Here is a 21,322-nt window from a genome sequence, read left to right on the forward strand (position 1 = left end):
GAGCAAGATGGAATACCCATGTGTGAATGAGAGGGAGGACAGTGGAATGGTGAGGATGCAAGGAGTAGAGGTGACGAAGGTGGATGAATTTAAATACTTGGGGTCAACCTCAAAGTAACGGGGAGTGCAGAGGAGAGGTGAAGAAGATTGCTGGCAGGGTGGAGAAGAGTGTCAGAAGTGTTTTGTGACAGAATGATAACAGCAAAAGTTAAAGGGAAGGTTTACAAGATGGTTGTGAGACCAACTATGTCGGTTTGGAGACAGTGGCACTGATGAAACGACAGGAGGTGGAGCTGGAGGTGGCAGAGTTGAAGATGCTAAGATTTTCGCTGGGAGTGATGAAGAAGGACAGGATTCGGAACAAGTATATTACAGGGACAGCTCAGGTTGGACAGTTTGGAGACAAAGCAAGAGAGGCAAGATTGAGATGGTTTGGACATGTGTGGAGGAGAGACACTGGGTATATTGGGAGAAGGATGCTGAATATGGAGCTGCCAGGCAAGAGGAAAAGAGGAAGGCCAAAGAGGAGGTTTATGGATGTGGTGAGGGAGGATATGCAGGTGGCTGGTGTGACAACAGAAAGATGCATAGGACAGGAAGAGATGGAAACGGGTGATCCGATGTGGCGACCCCTAACGGGAGCATCCAAAAGCAGCAGCAGCAGTAGTAGTAGTAGTAGACAGTAGTAAATTTGTGAGCTTTTTATTTTATTAGATATTTTAATATTCACATTACATTATTTTTGCACAAAATTTCATTTGAGAATACTGTTTATTTTAAATTTGTCCTGTTGACTACAGTAAATATAGTATACTATGCTCTCTGTAGACTGGGAAATGCTCCTCAGTACCGTGTTGACTCTCCCCATAGGGAGCACACAAAAGCCTACAGCCAACACTCATCATACTTTTTGTACTCAGGATGTCACGCTTACCAACACAATGTCAGCTCTGACGTTGATGGGAGTCTCCATTCTCAAGCTAATTTCAGACAATGAGCATTATATGTAATTTCTGACCAATGCTTTCGTATGCAACAACACCAAGGGTAGGGGAAAAATAAAACTCAAATGCAATAGCAATATGATGCACATTATAATTTATATTTATTAATGAGTACCCATATTAATGAGTACGCATATCTTTCATAAGTCAAAAGTTACATCTTTAGTCTCGCTTGGCATCTCAAGGCAGATGGCAAATTAACTAAAGCATTACATTTTCTGAGCAAGTACGTATCCCAGGTATTTTAGTACAAAACAACTAAAGCTGAGCTAATCAAAAAACAGCCATTTTGTTCAATATATTCAAATTAAATATTTCATTAAAAAAAGCAGGTATTTTAAAAAGCCAGTAGTAACACGAATAAATAAAATCAAAAGCAAAAACTGGCGACCGTTCAGACCGGGTGAACAGCTTTCAAAAGAGTGCCTTTTCATAGACGACTGGTTATTTTGATAACTGGTTATTTCATAACGTAGGTCTGTTATAATTTTCCAAGAGGTCCATTTCAATTAGGGTGTCTGTGATGAGAAGTGATTTTCTAGTCATTTCAAGTTTCAGATTTGACCTTTTCCAAAAAGACTGGTAAATGTATTCTATATACGCTGATGACGGCGCCCTTGCTGGAGGTAACTTGTTTATATCGACACATTGTGCAGAGTACATGAAATGAAACTGTGTTTGACAACACAAAACGTGTGGTCATTTGCATACCAGGAACATAAAAAAACAACAAATTCAGTCTTATTTTTGCAGCTCGATTCCTTTAAACCAGGATAAACATGACAAATTACGTGACGCAACTGTAAGCGCCGTATGCGATCCCATGCAAGCATAGGTAGGGAGACAAAGAGAGTGTGTTGTATAAGTATACCGGAAAATTCCCTGTTCTCCTTTCCCTTTGTGTAGAGCTGCAGTTGAGAAATCGTCCTCTGCTTTTACTTTGATCAAGAAAAATAAATATGGTGAAAGCACAGAACTGATCAAATGTCTGATTTCGAGCACACATGAGCACACATGATTACATCCAAACACCCCCCCCCCCATCTCACTCATCTCTCGTCATAACATCCGTTTTGTGTTTTTGCATCTTTTCTCACTTGGATCACTTCATTTCCTCTGCACACCTTTCTTTACCTCCTCTCAGTCAGTAATTTTCAGTCTCATCTCCATCACCCCATCCATTCAATTTGACTCTCTTAAATGAACTAATTATTTTGGCCTCCTCATCAACATCATTCAATTTCTTTTCATTCAAACTTTGTTTCTACATGATGACTCCAGCATCTTTTCCTACGTGACGCCCTACTTCACGTTAAACCTGACTGCTGACATAACCTTATCTGTTAGTCTACGTTTCTGTACCTGTTCATCCTTGACTTCAGTCTTCTACTCAGTCGCTTTGCCATCAGTGCTCCTCACAAGTGTGCCCATCTCTGCGCCCGTTCTATTGCACACCATACCCTTGCAAGTGTGGACTAGAATAAACGTTGACGCGCATAGACACACGAGAACAAGTGCACAGGCACTCTGCCATGTACACACACTTATATCAACAAGAGAGCGCAAACATGCAGGAATGGCATGGGCCCCGTGATATCTTTTAGCCCCGTTAATGTCTGTTAGCGTGATGCGGATGTATTCAAAACAGTAATATGTAAATTATCAGACAGACAGACTACATGCAAGCAGTGTCTTCCTCTTGACTAGGAGATGAGATAATGACCCTTGAGCGTGTATGCGAGTTGAGTTGGTTGTTGATGGGCCTGTGGACTCCGCTGACTGAGACCTCTGAGGGCTCTTGTACAAGCGGTGGTGTAAGGTACTCTGTTCAGGGTTGACCTCCACAGACAGTCCACACCCGTCATCTTGTTTAGTACAGACTGGTTTAGTTTTGACAGAAGAGGAGGAAGTGGTACAGATGTATGTCCACAAGGTGACGTGACATAAGATCAAGCTAAGGATCAATGGTGACTCCTTCAAGCACAAAAAAGGCTTTCAGAGTATTCAAAGTTCAAAAGGGCCAATTCTGAGGTCCTACTTCACATTGTCCACTGTGTTCTGTACTCTTGGCCCCTGTTCCCGACTCTTTCTCATCTCTCTCCCTTTGTCAGCAGTCTGAGACCTCAGAGCAGGTGTTGGAGTCCCCTGCAAGTTTTCTGCGCTGGCGTACAGATTTCTCCTCATCCTGGAGAAACAAGACAGACATCTCATCTTCAGTGTGTCTTCATCTGTATCTTTTTGTGTTTGTGTGTAGAAATAACTTGACTTTCCCTTTGAACTTTGTTCCAGCTTTGAGTCAAAAGTAAGGATTGGACAAGACTGGATTCAGGGTTTTCTTTAGGAGTGTATTGATCAAGTAGGCCCTCGCTTGGGAAGGAGTACACTAGGGCTGTCTATAATTCCATTCAAATTTCCTTCCTTATTATTTTTAATATTTGAATTATATTTGAATTTTTAATGCTCAAATTTAGCCTGTTATTAATATTTATCATGTATACACTGTAAACGTAGGCTTATGCATTGCCAACGCCACTATCTGCATGTGGTTTTCTGTCCACTAGCAGGCATTCCAACATTACCAGAATTTTTTTTTGGGGGTTGCCCACTTTTTCTCCCCAATTGTACCTGGCCAATTACCCCACCCTTTTGAGTCGTCCCGGTCGCTGCTCCACCCCCTCTGCCAATCCGGGGAGGGCTGCAGACTACCACGTCTCCTCCCATACATGTGGAGTCGCCAGCCGCTTCTTTTCACCTGACAGTGAGGAGTTTCACCAGGAGGACGTAGCACGTGGGAGGATCATGCTATTCCTCTCAGTTCCCCCTCCCCTCTGAACAGGCGCCCCGACCAACCAGAGGAGGCATTAGTGCAGCGACCAGGACACATACCCACATCCGGCTTCCCACCCGCCACCACGGCCAATTGTGTTTGTAGAGACGCCCGACCAAGCCAGAGGTAACACGGGGATTCGAACCGAAGATCCCTGTGTTGGTAGGCAACGGAATAGACTGCTACGCTACCCGGGCGCCCCTTACATTACCAGATTATTATACCTATTTGTTTTTTATTTTTCAGGTTGTTGATGGAAATCCAAAAAAATGTCCACATATTACTTCTTAAATGGTCAGGTGTGGCGATTTCCGTGGGTGCATCGCTTTCTGCCATTTCAGATTACTGTGACGTTAGAGGCCAAAGTTAACACATTGAACGTGAGATTGTGATTCAGAGTCAAGACTCAGAAAACTTTATTGTTCATCCGATGTGACGTGACAAAAGCATTTCGTCAGAACAACGGCCCTTTGTGGCAGCGGGCTTTTGTTTTCAGGATAATGGGCTGATGGACAAATGGGCTTTCGGTCCAATGGGACATTTTTCGGACTATTATGGTTTCAGAATAATGGGCCGTCGGAACACTGGCATGACACCTTCACACGCAGGTAGGCCAAGGCAAGGGTGAGATTTGCTACCATTAGCCAATATATTTATAAAAAAAAACACATTAGGATAGTAATTTCGGCATTTGATAAGTATTAATATTTTACTATGTGATTTATATTCAACTCCTGAAATTCATTCCAACAGCCCTGGAGTACACGTTTGTGTGTGTACTTATACATTAATTTGTTTACTTGTGTACATGCAATTAAGATCTGATCATACGAAAGGGGGGCTTCTGGGAGAGTAAGGATGCCTTAAGATCAGTACAAGGTCCTCATTACAGGTAATGTGGAAGTTTGTATTCCTGTGTGTGTGTGTGTGTGTGTGTGTGTGTGTGTGTGTGTGTGTGTGTGTGTGTGTGTGTGTGTGTGTGTGTGTGAGCTCTCACCGTCTGGAAGACTCCGTTCTGGACCCAATCTCCTGGGGATTGGTCCTCGGGGTCATCTACCTCCTCCTCCTCTTCCTCCCCCTCCTCTTCTCTCACTGTATCCATCCCGTCTTCCTCATACTCGGTCAGACAGTCAGATTCTTCTGCTGAAATGCAGAGATTTTACAAACTGTTTACTGACTGGTTTGCACCTGGACAATATATAGGCTGAATAGGACGACTAGGGGAACCCAAGGTGAATGAGCCGATTCTTTATTGATTTCACCACTTTAACCCACTGGAAAGGTGAAGGTAGTACGAAACAATATCAGATCAACACTCATAGCTTATCTTGTTCAGTTAACTTATAGTTTAGAGCAAATCTTAAAGCAGAGCTGATTTTTTTTTCTGTCATTAAGAAGAAAATGTATGTTAGCGCTGAGTCTCCAGTGACACCAACAAATAAATGTAAGCACGCTCCTTACACTGTCTCATGTCAGCAACACCGACCTAGTATGGTATTAAATTGCCATCATAAATTGTACTTAAATTTCTAAAGATTCATGGGTGTATTTTATTTCTTGTACTTGAGTAGCTAGAGTTGTACTTGTGTTTTGTTACTTACACTTGTATACTGATTTGCAAATGTGTTGGCAAAAGTATTCATACTTGAACACACAACTCAATTCTATATGTAAATCGCAGTACACAAATATTTTATGGGGAACATTCGATTTACACATTCCATTTTACAACTCTCTCTTCATCTACAACTATGGAGTTTTGATGGTTCGACAGCATTTTCTCGTGTCTGTTAGGGCCTGACACACCAAACCAACTAGCGGCGACAAAGACCGACTGTTGCATTGCCTCACGTCACCTGTCACCTGGGCCAAAACGTAGCACTTGAACACACCACAAAGACTACAGCCAACGGCCAACCAGCATGTACATTCTGCACTGATTCGCTAAGCTGAACAGCCAATCAGAGTGATCTCTGCCACCGATGGGCTCCACCGATTCAACATGCTGAATCAGCTGAAAAGCTGCCAACAAGGGTCCAACTAGTGCTAACAGTGCAGGACACACCGCAAAAACTAGGGTCACAGATGCTCACCGATGGACCGACACTGGCCGACAGCTGACCGTCGGCCTGGTGTGTAAGGACCTTTAGACCTCCGCTTTCAACTCAGGGGACATGGACGCTTATAGGAAGACCAGATATCCAGATACAACCTCAGGGAAGCCATCAGGGATGCCAAGAGGGAGTACAGAGACAAATTAGAGTTCCACTGTCAAGGCTACAACCTGGGATATATGGAGTGGACAACAGACAATCAAAGACTACAACAGAAAATCCGGCTGTACCCCACAGTCATTAGCCTCACTCTCAGACGAGCTTAACACCTTCTATGCTCGGCTTTGAAGCTGTGGAAATCAAACCTACTGCGGAGCCACCTGCAGCACTGGAGGACACTGCATTATCCCCGACGGTGTCCAAGATGAAGTAAACCTTCAAGAAGGTTAATCTTACAAAGCACCAGGTTCTCAAAGACTGTGTTGACCAGCTGGCCAGCGTATTCATGGACATATTTTACATTTCTATGGCCCAGTTTGTAGTAGTCCCCACATGCTTCAAAAACACCGCCATCATCCATGTCCCAAACAAAGCCAAGGTAACCTGCCTCAACCACTACCGCCCCAATCAGCCATCATGAAGTGCTTTGAGCAGCTAGTCAAGACTCACATCACCTAAGGATCCCCAACCGCTATGCGACACTGCCTGACGACACCCCGGCCAACCCAGTCAATGCTCCTGATCCGAACCCCTCTCCTACAATGTTTGCTGACATCGCAGCTTTCACACTTCTTGTGGAATGTTCAGGTGGCTTGATGCTCCACTGCAAAGCCAAATCATTGACCCTCATCCCAGTCAATGACTTCCCATCATAAGACTTTGAGAGAGGCCATGCTCAGATAAGGAAGTCTTCCTTGCCCCGAGTCAGCAGGGAATCCCTCTCGCAGACCTGTTGTCGCTGCCTCGTCACAACAGTTGCCAGCCCAGACACCCCTTCATCAGCAAGTGACATTAACACAGCCTGTGCAAACAGATTATTCTCTCTCTTCAGCCTTGAGAACCCACAGCCGTCAGCTCCTTGTCCCCTCTTCTCCCCAACTACATTAATAGTGGAGGATTCCATAATCAGGAACATTCGTTTCTTTAACACAGCTACACACTGTTTCTCTAGAGCAGGGGTGCCCACTACGTCGATCGCGATCGACCAGTAGATCGCGAAGGCAGTGCTGGTAGATCTCCATGACATTCAAAAAAACTTTTTTTTCCCCAAGACATTAGCCTATCATCTGTCCTCCATTTGGCATTTGCCTTTTGATTGACGTAAAGGACGGCCAGTCTGCTGTTGCCTAAAACCAAAGATTCTAGAGCGAAACCTAAAACTTACATTAGGTTACCATAACAACCAGAGCCCTTCTCTAACGTACCTTGAAGTTCACATGCCCACAACGTGAGCTAACGCAAAACTGCATCGAGCTAGCTAGTTCACCTCTCTAAAAAAAACTCTACAAAAAAGTGAAACAAAACAAAAATGAGTGGGGGAGCCGGACCTAGCAAGAAACAAAAAACATACTGTAGCGAACTGCCGTGGCCGGGAAGTGAACCTGTATCGCCCGCACCGCAGGAGACATCGCTAACCGCTCGACTAAAGGGTCAGACCCGCCAGCCAGTGGCCAGCGTGTCATTTTACAGTACCATTTCCATGTGGAATGGGAGGAGGACTTTTTTTCACCATGTCTTATTCCAAATGCGTTTGTCTCATCTGTCAGTCTAGCATTGCTATCCCAAAAAAAGGAAATGTGGAGAGGCAATTTCGAACTGTTCATAAAAACTGTGACAATGACTTCCCTCCGAAAAGCGAGCTGAGAAAGAGAAAGGTGAGGGAACTAAAATCGCAGTTAATCGCCCAGCAGTCACTTTTCCCGCAGCTGCATTCAAAGGCAAAGGCAGCCACCCAAGCATCTTTACGGGTGAGTCACTCCATCATTAAGCATAAGAAAGCCTTCCAAGATGGAGAGATGATGAAAGAGGCCTTCCTTGAGGCAGCAGATTCGTTGTTTCGGGACTTTAAAAACAAATCAGAAATAATATCTTCAATCAAAGCTCTCCAGTTATCAAGAGATTCCGTCACAAGGCGCTGTGAAGTGATGGGCGATGATTTGACACAGCAGCTTTGGAGGGACATCGTGGACTGAGTGTTTCTCACTACAATTGGACGAGTTTACGGACATAAGTGATACGGCCCAATTGTGCATTTTCATTCGCATGGTGTTTCAAGATATGACCGCAAAAGAGGAGCTGTTAACAATACTACCCATGAAGGAACACACGCGGGGAGAGGACATTTTTCAGATCTTCAAAAACTTTGTGGATAAAACCCAGTTCCCAGTGTGTAAACTGGTGTCAAACACCACGGACGGTGCGCCTGCTATGGTGGGCCACTCTAATGGATTTATTGCCAAGTGCAGGGAGGACGATGCTTTCCCGGACTTCCTTAATTACCATTGCATATTACATCAACAAGCATTATACGCAAAAATGCTAAACATGAAAGAGATCATGGATGTGGCAACCAAACCCGCCTGTTCTATTCGAGCAAGGTCTCTTCAAAGACGGTTGTTTGGTACACATTTGGAAGAGGCCGACTGTAACTACTCTGACCTCTTGCTACACACTGACGTGAGAAGGCTTAGTAGAGGGAGATTCTTGCAGAGATTTTGAGAGCTCTGTCCGGAGATTAAGGAGTTTCTCCTTATCACTAAACATGCGGAACACAAGCAACTTAATGACAATCAGTGGCTGCTAGACTTGGCGTTTTTAACTGATTTAACCAACATGTTGAACGAGCTTAACTTAGAGCTGCAAGGAAAAGACAAAAGCGTGGTAAACATGATCAGCTCAGTTAACGCTTTCAAACGGAAAATGCAACTTCTGTCCTCAAAGTTGCACCGCTGTGATTTGGGAAACTCCCGAAACCTCGCAGCAGAGCTGGAGAAGCAAGGGAGGGCGTGTGCACAACTTGACAGTGCACGCTACACAGAGCAGATTGAAAATGTCCGGTCAGACTTTGACAAACGGTTTCAAGACTTTTGCTTTGCTTGAGCCAATCGCTACATTTATGTGCTACCCATTTGGGGAAGATACAGAGGTGGATTCCCTCGCCTAAACAATGGCATCACTGTTCCACCTGAACTCGTCTGCAGTGGAGGATGAGATGCTGACAGTACAGGCTGACATTCAGCTTAAGTCCAGGGTGCATGGAGAGTTTTGGAACTTACTTACAGAGGGCAAGTACCCAAACATGAGGAAATGTGCAGGCTCCTTGACGGCATTATTCGGCTCTACTTATTTGTGTGAGTCAGCCTTTTCTCACATGAAGATTATCAAGTCCAAATACCGTTCCACCATGACAGATGGTCATTTGGAGGCCTGCTTGAGGCTGGCTACCAACAGCTACTGTCCGAACTATGCAACCTGTCTGACTCCCTCCAGTGCAGGTCATCCTCAGAGTAGAGAGGTAGAGATCACAAATCTATTTAACACAGCTGTAAAGGTTCATGCAGTGATGCAATTTCAACATAGTGTAGTAGCAAGTGCTTGGTATGATTATTAAGGTTCAATATAAATGCAAATCCATTGCAATACTGTATATGTAACACAACATGTATATAAATACACACACTGTATATAAATGTTCATATACTATATGTAAAACATGTAATGGGTATTTTTATTATTATTATTTTTAATATGAGTAGATCATTTTGACCTGGTCATTTTAAAAGTAGCTCACGAGTCAAAAAATTGTGGGCACCCCTGCTCTAGAGCCACAGTCCCTGTCATCCTGGCTGTGTTCAGCCCCTCCTCAAAAAACCCTCTTTCGATCCAGCAAGGGTAGAGAATTATAGATCGATTTCCAAACTTTATTTTTTATCAAAAATCCTTGAAAAAAATTGCTGCGGACCAAATCCTGCAGCTGACTGAGGGTCATAACATTTTCGATAAATTTCAATCCGGCTTTTGTCACAAGCATAGTACTGAGACTGCATCACTAAGTGTCCAATGGCATTCTTATGCATGCTGATAAAGGTGAATACACTATTCTTATTCTTCTAGATTTACCTAGATTTGCCTTTGATATCATCGATCATGCCATCTTATTTTTTTTTTTTAATAAATTTATTTCTGATTTTTCCCTTTTTTCTCCCAATTTAGTGGCCAATTGATCCCTATTTTAATTCAAACACCCACCCTCGTATTGCATGCGTTCGCCAACTGCATCTCTCCGGCCGGCAGTCTCGAAGGAAAGCGCCTCCCCACTTTCGTGACAAGGCGAATCCAAGCCGAACCACTGTTTTTCCGACACACACAGAGACGCATTCACATGACGAACACAAGCCGACTCCGCCCCCCTCCCGAAGACAGCGTTGCCAATGATTGCTGCTTCACCGAGTCCGGCCATAGTCGGATCATGCCATCTTATCTGATAGGTTGGAGAACTGGGTTGGCATTTCTGGTACGGCATTAAATTGGTTTTGCTCTTATCTGACTAATAGACATTTTAATGTTTGTATTAACAATCTTGTATCCTTGTTAGCACTCCTACTGTGTGGAGTCCCTCAGGGGTCTGTCCTTGGGCCAATCCTTTTGTCTTTATACATGCGTCCTCTGGGTCATTTGTTTAGTCACTTTCAAGACATTTCATACTACTGTTATGCCCATGATACTCAGATCTATTTCTCTGCCAAACCCAATAACCTGAATCAACTGTCCTCCCCCCATGATTGCCTAGCTGTCACCAAAGACCGGATGTCCCTTAATTTCCTCCATCCCCGACAAAACTGAAGTTCTCTCAATTGGTCCTGGGAACTTTGCCACTGCAGTAATCACTTGGTCCACTTCATCCAAACATCAAACCTACCACTAAAAATCTTTGACCAGAATGTCTTTTGATCACCATATTACTAAGCTTGTCCAATCCTGTTTTCTTCAGCTAAGAAATATTGCAAAAATCAAAAATATTTTGTCTTTTAAGGATATCAAAATATTAATTCACAATTTCTTTTCTCCCATCTAGATTACTGTAACTCCCTCTACTCTGGCCTCAATCAAACTACTTTAAATCATCTACAGCTGGTTCAGAATGCAGCTGCTAGACTACTAACTAGAACTAGCCGTAGGTCCCATATTACCCCTATTCTTGCATCCCTCCACTGACTTCCCATAAAATTCAGAATAATCTATAAGATCTTATTGATTACATTTAAAGCACCCAGTTACATTTCTGATCTTCTCGTTCCACTTTCCCACCACTGCGATCCTAAAACCTCGATCTTTTATCCATCCCTTCCTCCAACTGCAAAACAAAAGGTGACCACGCCTTTGCAGTTTTAGCCTCAAGCCTCTGGAATAACCTTCCCCAATCCATTAGATTTGCTGAATCTTTGGGACAGTTTTAAGCAGCTTCTAAAAACCCGCCCTTTCAGGCAAGCCTTTTTATAGATCCTCTTCCCTGCCTTCTGTTCTGGTTCATTTTTAGCTTGGTCTGTTACTCTCTATGCCATGTTTTATATTCATTCAATTTATCTTATGTATTTACTTGTAAATTCTGTATTGAGTGTAAAACACTTTGTAACTATGTTTTTAAAAGTGCAATATAAATAAAAATGTACTTACTAGAGATAATCAACCTATAATTAAATGACAAAGTGAAAAAGAAAATAGAACAAGAAAAACTGATGTTTTAATTGCTAACGGATATGAAATGAAAATTTGAAAATGGAAAGTTAAATGGAAAAGTTGAAAGAGAAAACAGAAAAGCTCAAAATGAAAATACCAGTGGAAAATGAAAAAAAACATCTAAAAGAAACTTGAAAGTGGAAAATTACCTGCAAGAAATAAAGTAGATTTTTTTCTTCTTTTACCCACTCCCTTTTCTCTTTTCCATTTGCCATTTTCATTTTAGTTTTTTTTAGCTGTATGTAAATGAGGAGGTGTGGACCCCCAGCAAGGTGGGTCTAAGTGGGCTGTGGGACATCAGGTGGAGCTCTGTGTGTGCTACTCTAGTACTAAATGGAGGGGGGAAAGGATGGGGCACTTTTTTTCAGCTGTTGCTTGCGGTAGGAGTTCTGAATTTTATTCAGGTCCTTCTTTTCAGGCATACAAGTGAGATTTTCTTCCATGAAATAGTCTCTTTTTTCAATGAGAATTGACTAAATTCAGGATGTGTGAACATACTTGTCTATGGCCGGTAGCGTGCAGGGTTTATCTGCAAGACTAGCAGCTCTTGTGGCACGGGTGGGATCACAACACTGCGTTTTGCACCAGACTGATATACACACTGAACTCAGTGATGAATTGAAATACATCAGGGAGTGTGTCAGGGCCATCATTACTTTTATCAGACCAACATCGAGTATTCATCATCATTAAGGCTGGGTGTTTGTCACGGAAGTCGCAGGTATCACGGACTCGGTGATTCTCGCCATTTTTTTGCCATGTCCGCGATTTCCCCAGTTTTTAGTGCTTTCCGTGATTTTTCTACAGTTTTGAATGGTACCCTAACTGTCAATCTTAACGTAGCCTACAGTGTGATCTGTATAGGCACTAAGCATTTTAACCATCACTTCTGAACCGCATATAGACTAGCATTGTACATTTTGACCTACACTCCAACCCATAGATTGTCCCAATTACCGGAAGTTTACCGCATAATGTTACGTTCCCATGGTTACGTTAGAAGTGCGAATGAATGAACAGCTAACGTTAGTCACGGTCTGATCAAAAACTTCAAAATGAGTAAAGCTGCAAAGACCTCCGCTAAAGCACGATCCCTACAATACCCAGAAAAAACGTTTCATGTCAGTGGTGGTTTGTTATTTCGCTCAGTGTGTAACATCCCGGTGGACTACACTCGAAAAGCAAGTTGCGACAAGCATTTGCAGACAAACGTCCATAAAAAGAAAACCGCAGATCGGGCCATTGAAACCGAGAAGAGCCGAAAACTGCAGAAACCTGTGTCAGAGCTGTTTCAAGCTAAAACAACCGCACAATTGCATAGACAGAGTGGGGTGATTAAAGGTACAGAAGCTTTCACTTCAGCCAACATCCCCTTACACACACTGGACAATGTTGGCCTGAAGTCCTACCTGGAAAGCAATCTCCGCGACATCGGAGTAATTCCAAGTGCCTGTCAACTCCGACGCACCTACCTGCCTAGCATATTCGCGAAACACGTGAACGAGATCAAAGACAAACTCCAAGTTTGTGATGGAATTAGCATTGTTGCTGACGAGACCACTGATGCCGAGGACAGATACGTTCTCAACATACTGGATGTATTAAGCAAACCCGAGTGCGAGGAGGAGTTGAAATTGGATGTAATTCTGTTAGATTGCGTGGTTCTAGACAGTGTCAATTTCAAGACAGTAAGCCAGGCCATACAGGGTACACTGATGAAATATGCGGTCCCCTTCGATCGAGTCACTGCAGTTGTATCTGACAACGCTGCGTATATGACTAAGGCATGGGAACGAGGAATGAAACCTCTCTTTCTAAACGCTGTCCATATGACCTGCGTTGCACACCTGTTAAACTTGGTGGGTGACGTATGGCGCAAGACATTTAAGAAAGTCAACGATCTGGTTGTGGCTGTGAAACAGGCGTTTACAGCTTGTCCAGCGCGTAAAGCTAGATTCCGCATGTAGTATCTCCAGGAAAATGAGAAAACTCCGTGCATTCCACCGACACCTGTAATAACGCGATGGAACAGCTGGTTTGAAGCAGCCTTATTCCACATGAACCACTTGGATGACTACATTTACTTCTTTGAGGAAGAAAGACAACGGTCTCAGAGCACATCAATGGCTGAGCTTATCAGTTTGTCACAGTCACGCGAAGTCATCGAACAACTGTCAATGCTTCAACAGTATGCACCAGCACCACGCATCATGCGCACATTGAGAAAATATGAAGAGCCGGCGATTCGCTCACATACGGTCACGAATGAATTGCGCGACCTTGCGGTGTGGCTTGATGGTAGTTTTAATGAATGCGACCACCCCATTGGGAAGGAAGCACTGAAAGAGAGTGCTGAGAAACTCCAAGGCTACATGGACCTAAATTCCACGGCCCGATTCAGACAACCTGCTTCAAGATTTCTCAGTGCACGTCAGGTATTCGATCCCAACCAGGCCATATTCCTAAACCTGGACGAAAAAGAATTGTTCCTGGACATTCCGCTAGTCGAGGACAATACACAAGCACAGCACAAGTACTGTGCATACTGCCAAATGCTGGGAGAAACAAAGTGCGACAATGTATACAGATTCTGGAATGCGTTGGGATCAAGATTCCCATCCTTGTGACAGTTGTTGCAATCAGATGTTTGACGGCCCCTGTCAACAGTGTTGATGCTGAGCGCTCCTTCTCCCATTACGGTAACGTTGTCAGTGACAACAGGCGCTCCATAAAAGACTCAAACCTCGCAATGTACAACATGTTGTATCAAAACAAACTTTAAATAAATAAATACACGGTAACCGTTTTATTATTTTAGTAATGCAATTTGAGCATAATCGGTTTATCACAACATTCTGTTAAATTAAAGGCCAAAAGGCATGCTCTTTCTTTCCGTGAAGGACCGAAACTATTAAATGCAGCAGTCTACCAATGCATTTTAGTTGCATTTGTTACTAGCGGCAACTGCCTGCTGTTTTTTTTAAAAACAAAATTTTATTCAAGCACTTATTACTGTTGCAACAGTTGCGCATGTTATTCCAATAATTTACCACTACTGTGCATGAGATCTCTTGGTCAACTGAATACATTCAAGCTATTTAAAACACTCCGTGATTCCTGCCTCTTTCTTTTCAGTTTTCCGTGATTGTCTACAACTTTGCCGTGATTGCTCCGTGACTTTAGTCAATATTTTCCGTGACAAACACCCAGTCTTAATCATCATCAACGTTTTGTGTACTGCTCTCTGTGACATTAGCTGAGCATAACAATTTGCTTACATACAATGACATGATATGGTTAAGCGAGGGTGATGCCTTGAAGAAGGTGCGTGAGCTCAGGGAGGAGACAGTTGCTTTCCTCCAAGACAACCAGCACAAGACAGCCAACACATATCTATCTGCAAATGCTGGATGACAAGTTCATGGCAGAGGTTTGCTTTTTGAGTGATATATTTGGTGATTTGTCTCCCCAATTGTACTTGGCCCTAAGACTTAACTTAGGAATGCAGGGGAAGGACAAAGCTGTTGTAGACATGGTGCCGTTGTTTTTCTACTGGGAGAGCAGTGGCGCCCAACTAGGCGGAAGCGCTACCCTTGGCATGGCGCACTGCTTCAAACTGCCACCTTGCACTGCACTCAAAGTTCAAATTATTTCAACTTTGACCTTGGTTGCCGCTGACCTTTCAAAGTGCAACCAATGAGATAACAGCTGTATGTGACACAGCCAGAAGTGACACATGCAAGCAGGGGAGGTAGAGAGCGATGGAAGAAAAAGTTCCCCGAAGTCTAAAACACAACATTAAAAACACACCAGGAAAAGAAATGCAAGGCGATGTCAGTAGTCAGATGTGAATAGGCATATAGTTTGCAAACTTCGCTAAATCCAATGCTACAGTTAGCTTAGCTTTGATGACGTATACCTGCGCTGTGCTTTGCTCTGCATCAAGTGTCCGCTCTATGCTCTGCACCCTACCTTACGGTGAGCTAAGAGCAAATTTCTTATCATCTGAAGCCGCCCTAACTTGGCTTCCATTTGTGCTCAGAGGAGATAGGACAACATATCACTGTCACAACAGTGTCACAGTACCATACCAACTCTGTGCCCATTATATGATGAGTGATTTAATGATTGCTGTATGGAAAGAAGTGGTCCCTCACCTTCTGCATAGCTCTGAACCGGCTCTATCCTGGACACAATCTCAGCCAGGTCAGTGAAGTCAGCCCCAGGACACGTACAGGACTGAGGAATCAGAAGTTATTGAAACAAAATGAAAATAACATTTATGTAAAAAGCTATATCGAGCATGCATCCACTGCTTTTATCCAAACTCTCTTTAGGTAAATACAAAAATAAAATATGCATAAATTCCTATCAACTATAAAACGGACAAGTTTGCATCAAGCCTTGTGAGTAAAAACTTATGTTGATACAGTTGTGGGCAAAACTTTGGGCAACCCTGGCTCAACTGTGTGCTTTACTGAACTTCCAAGTTAAAATAAATGAACATAACTTCTGTCGGGAACTTAACATGACAGCTTTTAGATTTTAAGTTATAATTAATGTTCATTTTCTGGATTTAATGGATCTCAAACTAAAGTAAAAGTCCATGTGGAACATGCAGAAGTTTGGGCACCTCATCATTAAGGGCTTCGTAACAACATCTCTGGCAGAAATAACAGCTTCTAAATGCCTCATGTAGCCAACACGAGTCGTAAACTCACATCAGTCTTCTTGCTGTCGCTGTAATCAGCCGAATGGTGGTCCTTCAGCATGTTCTCGATGATGTCGCCCCGGCCCCAGCCCGTAAACACAAGCTTTCCATGTTGGTAGCCCACTTCCTGATGGACAAGGTGTTTTCATTAAACCGGCTGTACAGTTGCGTAATGATTAGAAATGCTTTGTGATGTTCACCGGTGGCTTATTTTTGGTAAGGTGGCACAAAATCGTAATCACACTTATATAAACTGAACAACCCCCACCCCCAGAGAAAAAAAAAAAAACGTGAAAAAAAATCAACCAACAAATGAACAAAACAAATCCCACAATGCCGTACTCAGTTGTTGACTCACATAGATCTCGTCAAACTTGCCAAAGTCCATGGTCTTGAAGCGGTCGATGGGCGGACGGATGTATTCGCAGTAGGCACTCTTCTTCACTACCTCCAGCTGGCGCACACACGATACGTAGGCCAACCGAGACTGAATCTCTGCCATGTCTGGCACCTGGCCGTCAACGGGACAAAGCGGGTGATGACTGTGCTTTTAAGTGTGTAAATCCAAGTTTACCTGCAGTATGGTCTTCCTCGTTTATCCTTTTTCATCCATCCATCCATTATCCAAACCACTTATCCTACTCAGGGTCGCAGGGATGCTGGAGCCTATCCCAGCAGTCATTGGGCAGCAGGCAGGGAGACACCCTGGACAAGCCGCCAGACCATCACAGGGCCCACACACACACACACACACACACACACTCACACCTAGGGACAATTTAGTACGGCCGATTCACTTGACCTACATGTCTTTGGAGTGTGGGGGGAAACCGGAGCCCCCGGAGGAAACCCATGCAGACATGGGGAGAACATGCAAACTCCACACAGAGGACGACCCGGGACAACCCCCAAGGTTGGACTACCACGGGGCTTGAACCCAGGACCTTCTTGCTGCGAGGCGACCACGCTAACCACTGCGCCACCGTGCCACCTTGAGACATTTGGTATTTTTATCTAATTAAAAGCCAGATGGATGAGAACGAGATCTCTCTGGCGGGACCTGATCCTAGGTCAGGTGTGACTCCAGATGTGGCATGCAGTATCTGTACAGCAAATCACTGTAGATATACTCAACCTTCACTTTCTCTGCCCAGGGGTTGAGCCGTTTCCACAGCAACCACCAGCCAGACAGGCAGTCGCCATAGTTACAGAGGTCCGTCTCATCCTGGCTGCCCACGTCAATGGCAATGACTGTTTTGGCACCCATGTTCCTGGCGATGTCCGCTGTGGGACGTCATGTATGCACCAGCATGGACACGCACACACGCAATCACAAACACAACACCCAAAAAGAAGTTTGGCAGCAGGTACAATAAGAAAACCAGTTCTACGTTACAACACATTTTTTCTGGGTCAGCTCACTTTCCTGACACCTCCATTTTGAAAACCACACTTTTTCATGCCACAAAAATAGCCAACAATTGCTGGCTGCCAGACTCGCAGCAGCGGGGGTTACAACCAGCTACGGAAATATGACCTGGCGTTCCCACAGTACGACGTATTATAGTCCAACACTTGGAGTAATGAACTTCCTTTTATGACTTGTTGGTGTTGAAAGTAAATTTGATGTGATGGATATTTTTGTGGCAAGCCTGTTCAAACCTGCACACCTCTGAGCCAGGAATATGCCCCAACGCCCAAAGCACTGATCCACTGCAGCAGGGCAAAATGGTACTATAGCATGGAGGCCTACAGGAGCCCACCTGACCAACACTTCTTTAAGGTAAAGGCAGTGAGAAAATTATGGTTTCCCCTCTTTTTCTCCCCAATTGTACCTGTCCAATTAAAGCCATCATTTTTCACAAACCTCAAGAGACCAGTATGAAAGCAACTGGGCATGAATGAGCATTTTAAAACTGGCCCTGCTAAGTTAGTCCAGAGTTTTGTGAAATGGAGGCTGGTTTCATCCCTGACAACAGTGCACAGGCTTGATCAGTACTATTAAAGGTGGACTCCGGGGCTGAGCATTTCATCTGAGCACCATGATCAGAGCCAAACTCTGTTTTACTACAACATGTAAGCCTCCCTCCAATTATGTTGTTAAAATGCTTTTAGGGAATAAAGATGTGCTCTGTGGTCAGCAGAGGAAAATACCCCTCCCCACCGCCCAGACACACTTTCGATGTGCCCTTCCTCGGGGTGAAATGGAAAAACGAATGCTGCTTTTTGGTTGAGATGTAACCGTCAGGATTAGAAGAGCAGTCATTTCCATTTCGACACGAGGCGCTAATCAGATCCAAAGCAGGCCGGTGTCTCCCAGCTCCGAAGCAACTGTGGAATCGTGGGTTGCGGTTTGCAGCTTAGCGGCCCGAAAGACCGGTCCCAAAAAATATTCAAGATTTCAGTCTGATAAAAAAAAAAAAAAAAAAAATCTCAGCCCAATCTCCCAATTTTTAACCCCGCGCCAATTGGTAAACTGGCTGTTCGACAGGAAGACACACCACATTCCACAGTTTCTTTTGTTTTAAAAGCTGGTGGTCAGAGCGATGTCTCCACCTTCTATATGACACTTGTGCTGCCCCCCCCCCCCCATCTATCAAAACAGGAAAATGTAGGATCTGTTGAGAACAGTAGTTCTCTGTGTACGCTTTGCACATTAGTTCCTCTCAGACGCTGTAGGACACACATCGGCCTGTGTTTGGCCAACACCTCCTTAGATGAGCCGATGCTCCTTAAGGGTCTGATCAATCTACTTTTCAGATGGTAAAAACTCAACACAACATTCATGCACCACTAGATTACGCTCAATAACCACTGAAACAAACTCACGGCTACATAACTGTACTTACCCAGCCGTTTACCATGTCTTACTTCCCTAAAGCCCCCCATCCCACCTGCCTTGCCAACCTTCTCCCCTCTTTCTCTTATTCGGGGATAAAGTTGGGGAGGTTGGTGTTTTTACGGAGAGGGTGGTACCATCTGTACTTGCCTGGCAGATTGTTGATGTAGCCACCGTCCATTAGCAAGTTGCCATCTTTGGGGTCACAGAGGGGCGGCAGGTACCCCGATAGGGTCATGCTCGCCCGCACATAGCGCCACAGTGAGCCTGGCATACCAGGGAGGGAAGAAGGAAGGAGGGAGGAGGAGGAAGGGGGAATAACATCTCAATAACGTTGCCCAAATGCCTGGGGTTAGTGCCCATGCAGACCACAATCCCGACCTCTCAAGAGAGTGGTTTGGACTGTCGTCCACGGTTAGACTCTGTTTTGCACCACTCCAAACCTCATTACCTTGCACAGAGAGCACATTTTACTGTGGACCTGTGTGAAAGGTAAAAACAAGTATATGGCAAGTGTGACAGAGGAAAGGCTGTTTGATCTCCAAACTACTGTCCCGACAGCGGTGTTCTTTTCGTGTTATAATGTTATTTTAGTGTTACGTTAGGCCTGGTTTTGATCTGGTGGAGTACAATACAGATTGCCACTTGACAGTTGCTGGAATGAAAACCCTTTCAGTTGAGACTGATGGAGGTCCAGTTCTCCATGTCTCAACTGGAGTGTCAGTGTTTGTTGAGTAACCTCAAAACAGTAGCTGTGACAAGTGTCGTGACAGTGTTTGGGGATCTCTATCACAGTGAACACGTCAGGGGCAGCAACCGGCCTACCCCCTTGTGCCCCAGTAGGGAACGGGAGCAGGCCGGTGGTGCATGGGTTGGAAGGATAAGGGGCACCACGGTGAAAAGAGAAGGGTGCAACTGTGTTGTGTGGGTCTTGTCTGTGGGTTTTCTGAAGCAAGACTGTGAAGCTGTGGTGGAAATATATTGATCAACAGGGGGGATGGACTTTGTAGGACTTCCTAGACGGTATTTAATTTGTCTATGTAGGATAATTATGTCATCAGTTAAAGGTAGAACAAGTAGGATTTTCCTAAAAATCAATGCATACCAATCAACGCCATGCAAAAATAATCCCTCTCGATCATAACTTATGAGCCACCAGGCGTGTCCGGCGGTGTCTGTACCCGTAGAGACCCTGTCCTCTGCCTGTGTTTTCCGATTTTACTGTGTGCGAGAAGTTTCTAGGCGTTAACCTTTGGGCAGTGGGACTCTATAAAGGCGTAGCTATCAGGTGCCACATCGAGATCATAGGCACGAATCCAAGAGGAGCTACGACAACAGTGCTGAAAAGATGCAAATATAGCGAGGCGAAACACCAAGCGGACAAAGCTAATTCCAAAAAGAGAGCGACTCCGGGGTTGGCTTTCACCCGCTGGCAAGCACTGAAGGAGGGGATTGGGAATAAAGAGCGCCACGGAGTTGGCCTGTACGCCAGGATGTGTTCTGGCAACTGTGGTCAGGGGGCGTGTCCTTCTGGTGACGTTGAGGCGGGGGGAGGGGCCAACTTTGAAAGTTGTGTTTATAAACCGCAACCGGCAAATCCTACTCGTTCTAGCTTTAAGGCCCTTGTGTTTCTGAATTAAAAAAAAACTTAAGGGACAGGAAATAGAGGGTGTATAAATGGGCTCCTTTAGGATCCAGAACACTTCACCCTGAGTAACAAAAAAATAAAGTCAATAAATACATAAAAGCCAAAGAAATATATATTTAGAGGAAATACACAGATTTGCTTCATTCTGTATGTGATATCGGCATGCACAGAGAGGCAAGCAAAGCCTGGGTAGAGACCGGTGCTGGTTGGGAGAGGCGTAACATGTCTCTGTAGGTTCAGGTGACTGAAAGGACACAGAAGCAACGCCACAAGGACTTCCTCGTAGGAAACAAGAGGTAAAAGCGACAGCTGAGTCCACAGGACAAACACAAGTCAGGCCTATGGAAACTTGCAGTGATCCACAGCCCAAAACGCAAAGATGCACCAATGACCTTTGTATTGTCCTTCTGCAGTTGGAGGAGGGGGGAGTACCTTCAGCAATATCACATTTTCTATAACACAAATACAAAGCATGACTTCTATTCTAAAATGTGTAATTTAAA

At 44.3% G+C, this 21,322-nt stretch overlaps 1 protein-coding gene across 5 annotated transcripts in view; it reads right to left on the reverse strand.

Moving 5' to 3' along the window:
• Window positions 1–701: 701 nt before the first annotated feature.
• Window positions 702–21,322, reverse strand: part of pnpla6 (patatin-like phospholipase domain containing 6) — a 106,180-nt gene continuing 85,559 nt past the window's right edge. For all 5 annotated transcript variants that reach the window (XM_056279466.1, XM_056279467.1, XM_056279465.1 and 2 more), the window contains 7 exons: window positions 19,322–19,438; window positions 17,468–17,616; window positions 16,691–16,843; window positions 16,343–16,459; window positions 15,779–15,860; window positions 4,829–4,974; window positions 702–3,189 (listed from right to left, as the gene is read on the reverse strand). In XM_056279466.1, coding sequence (XP_056135441.1) covers window positions 3,112–3,189; window positions 4,829–4,974; window positions 15,779–15,860; window positions 16,343–16,459; window positions 16,691–16,843; window positions 17,468–17,616; window positions 19,322–19,438 — 842 coding nt within the window. In that variant the 3' untranslated portion in view covers window positions 702–3,111. The remainder of the gene's footprint in view (window positions 3,190–4,828; window positions 4,975–15,778; window positions 15,861–16,342; window positions 16,460–16,690; window positions 16,844–17,467; window positions 17,617–19,321; window positions 19,439–21,322) is intronic.

This window comes from Lampris incognitus, chromosome 5 (assembly GCF_029633865.1).
Source record: "Lampris incognitus isolate fLamInc1 chromosome 5, fLamInc1.hap2, whole genome shotgun sequence".
NCBI classification, from domain to species: Eukaryota; Metazoa; Chordata; class Actinopteri; order Lampriformes; family Lampridae; genus Lampris; species Lampris incognitus.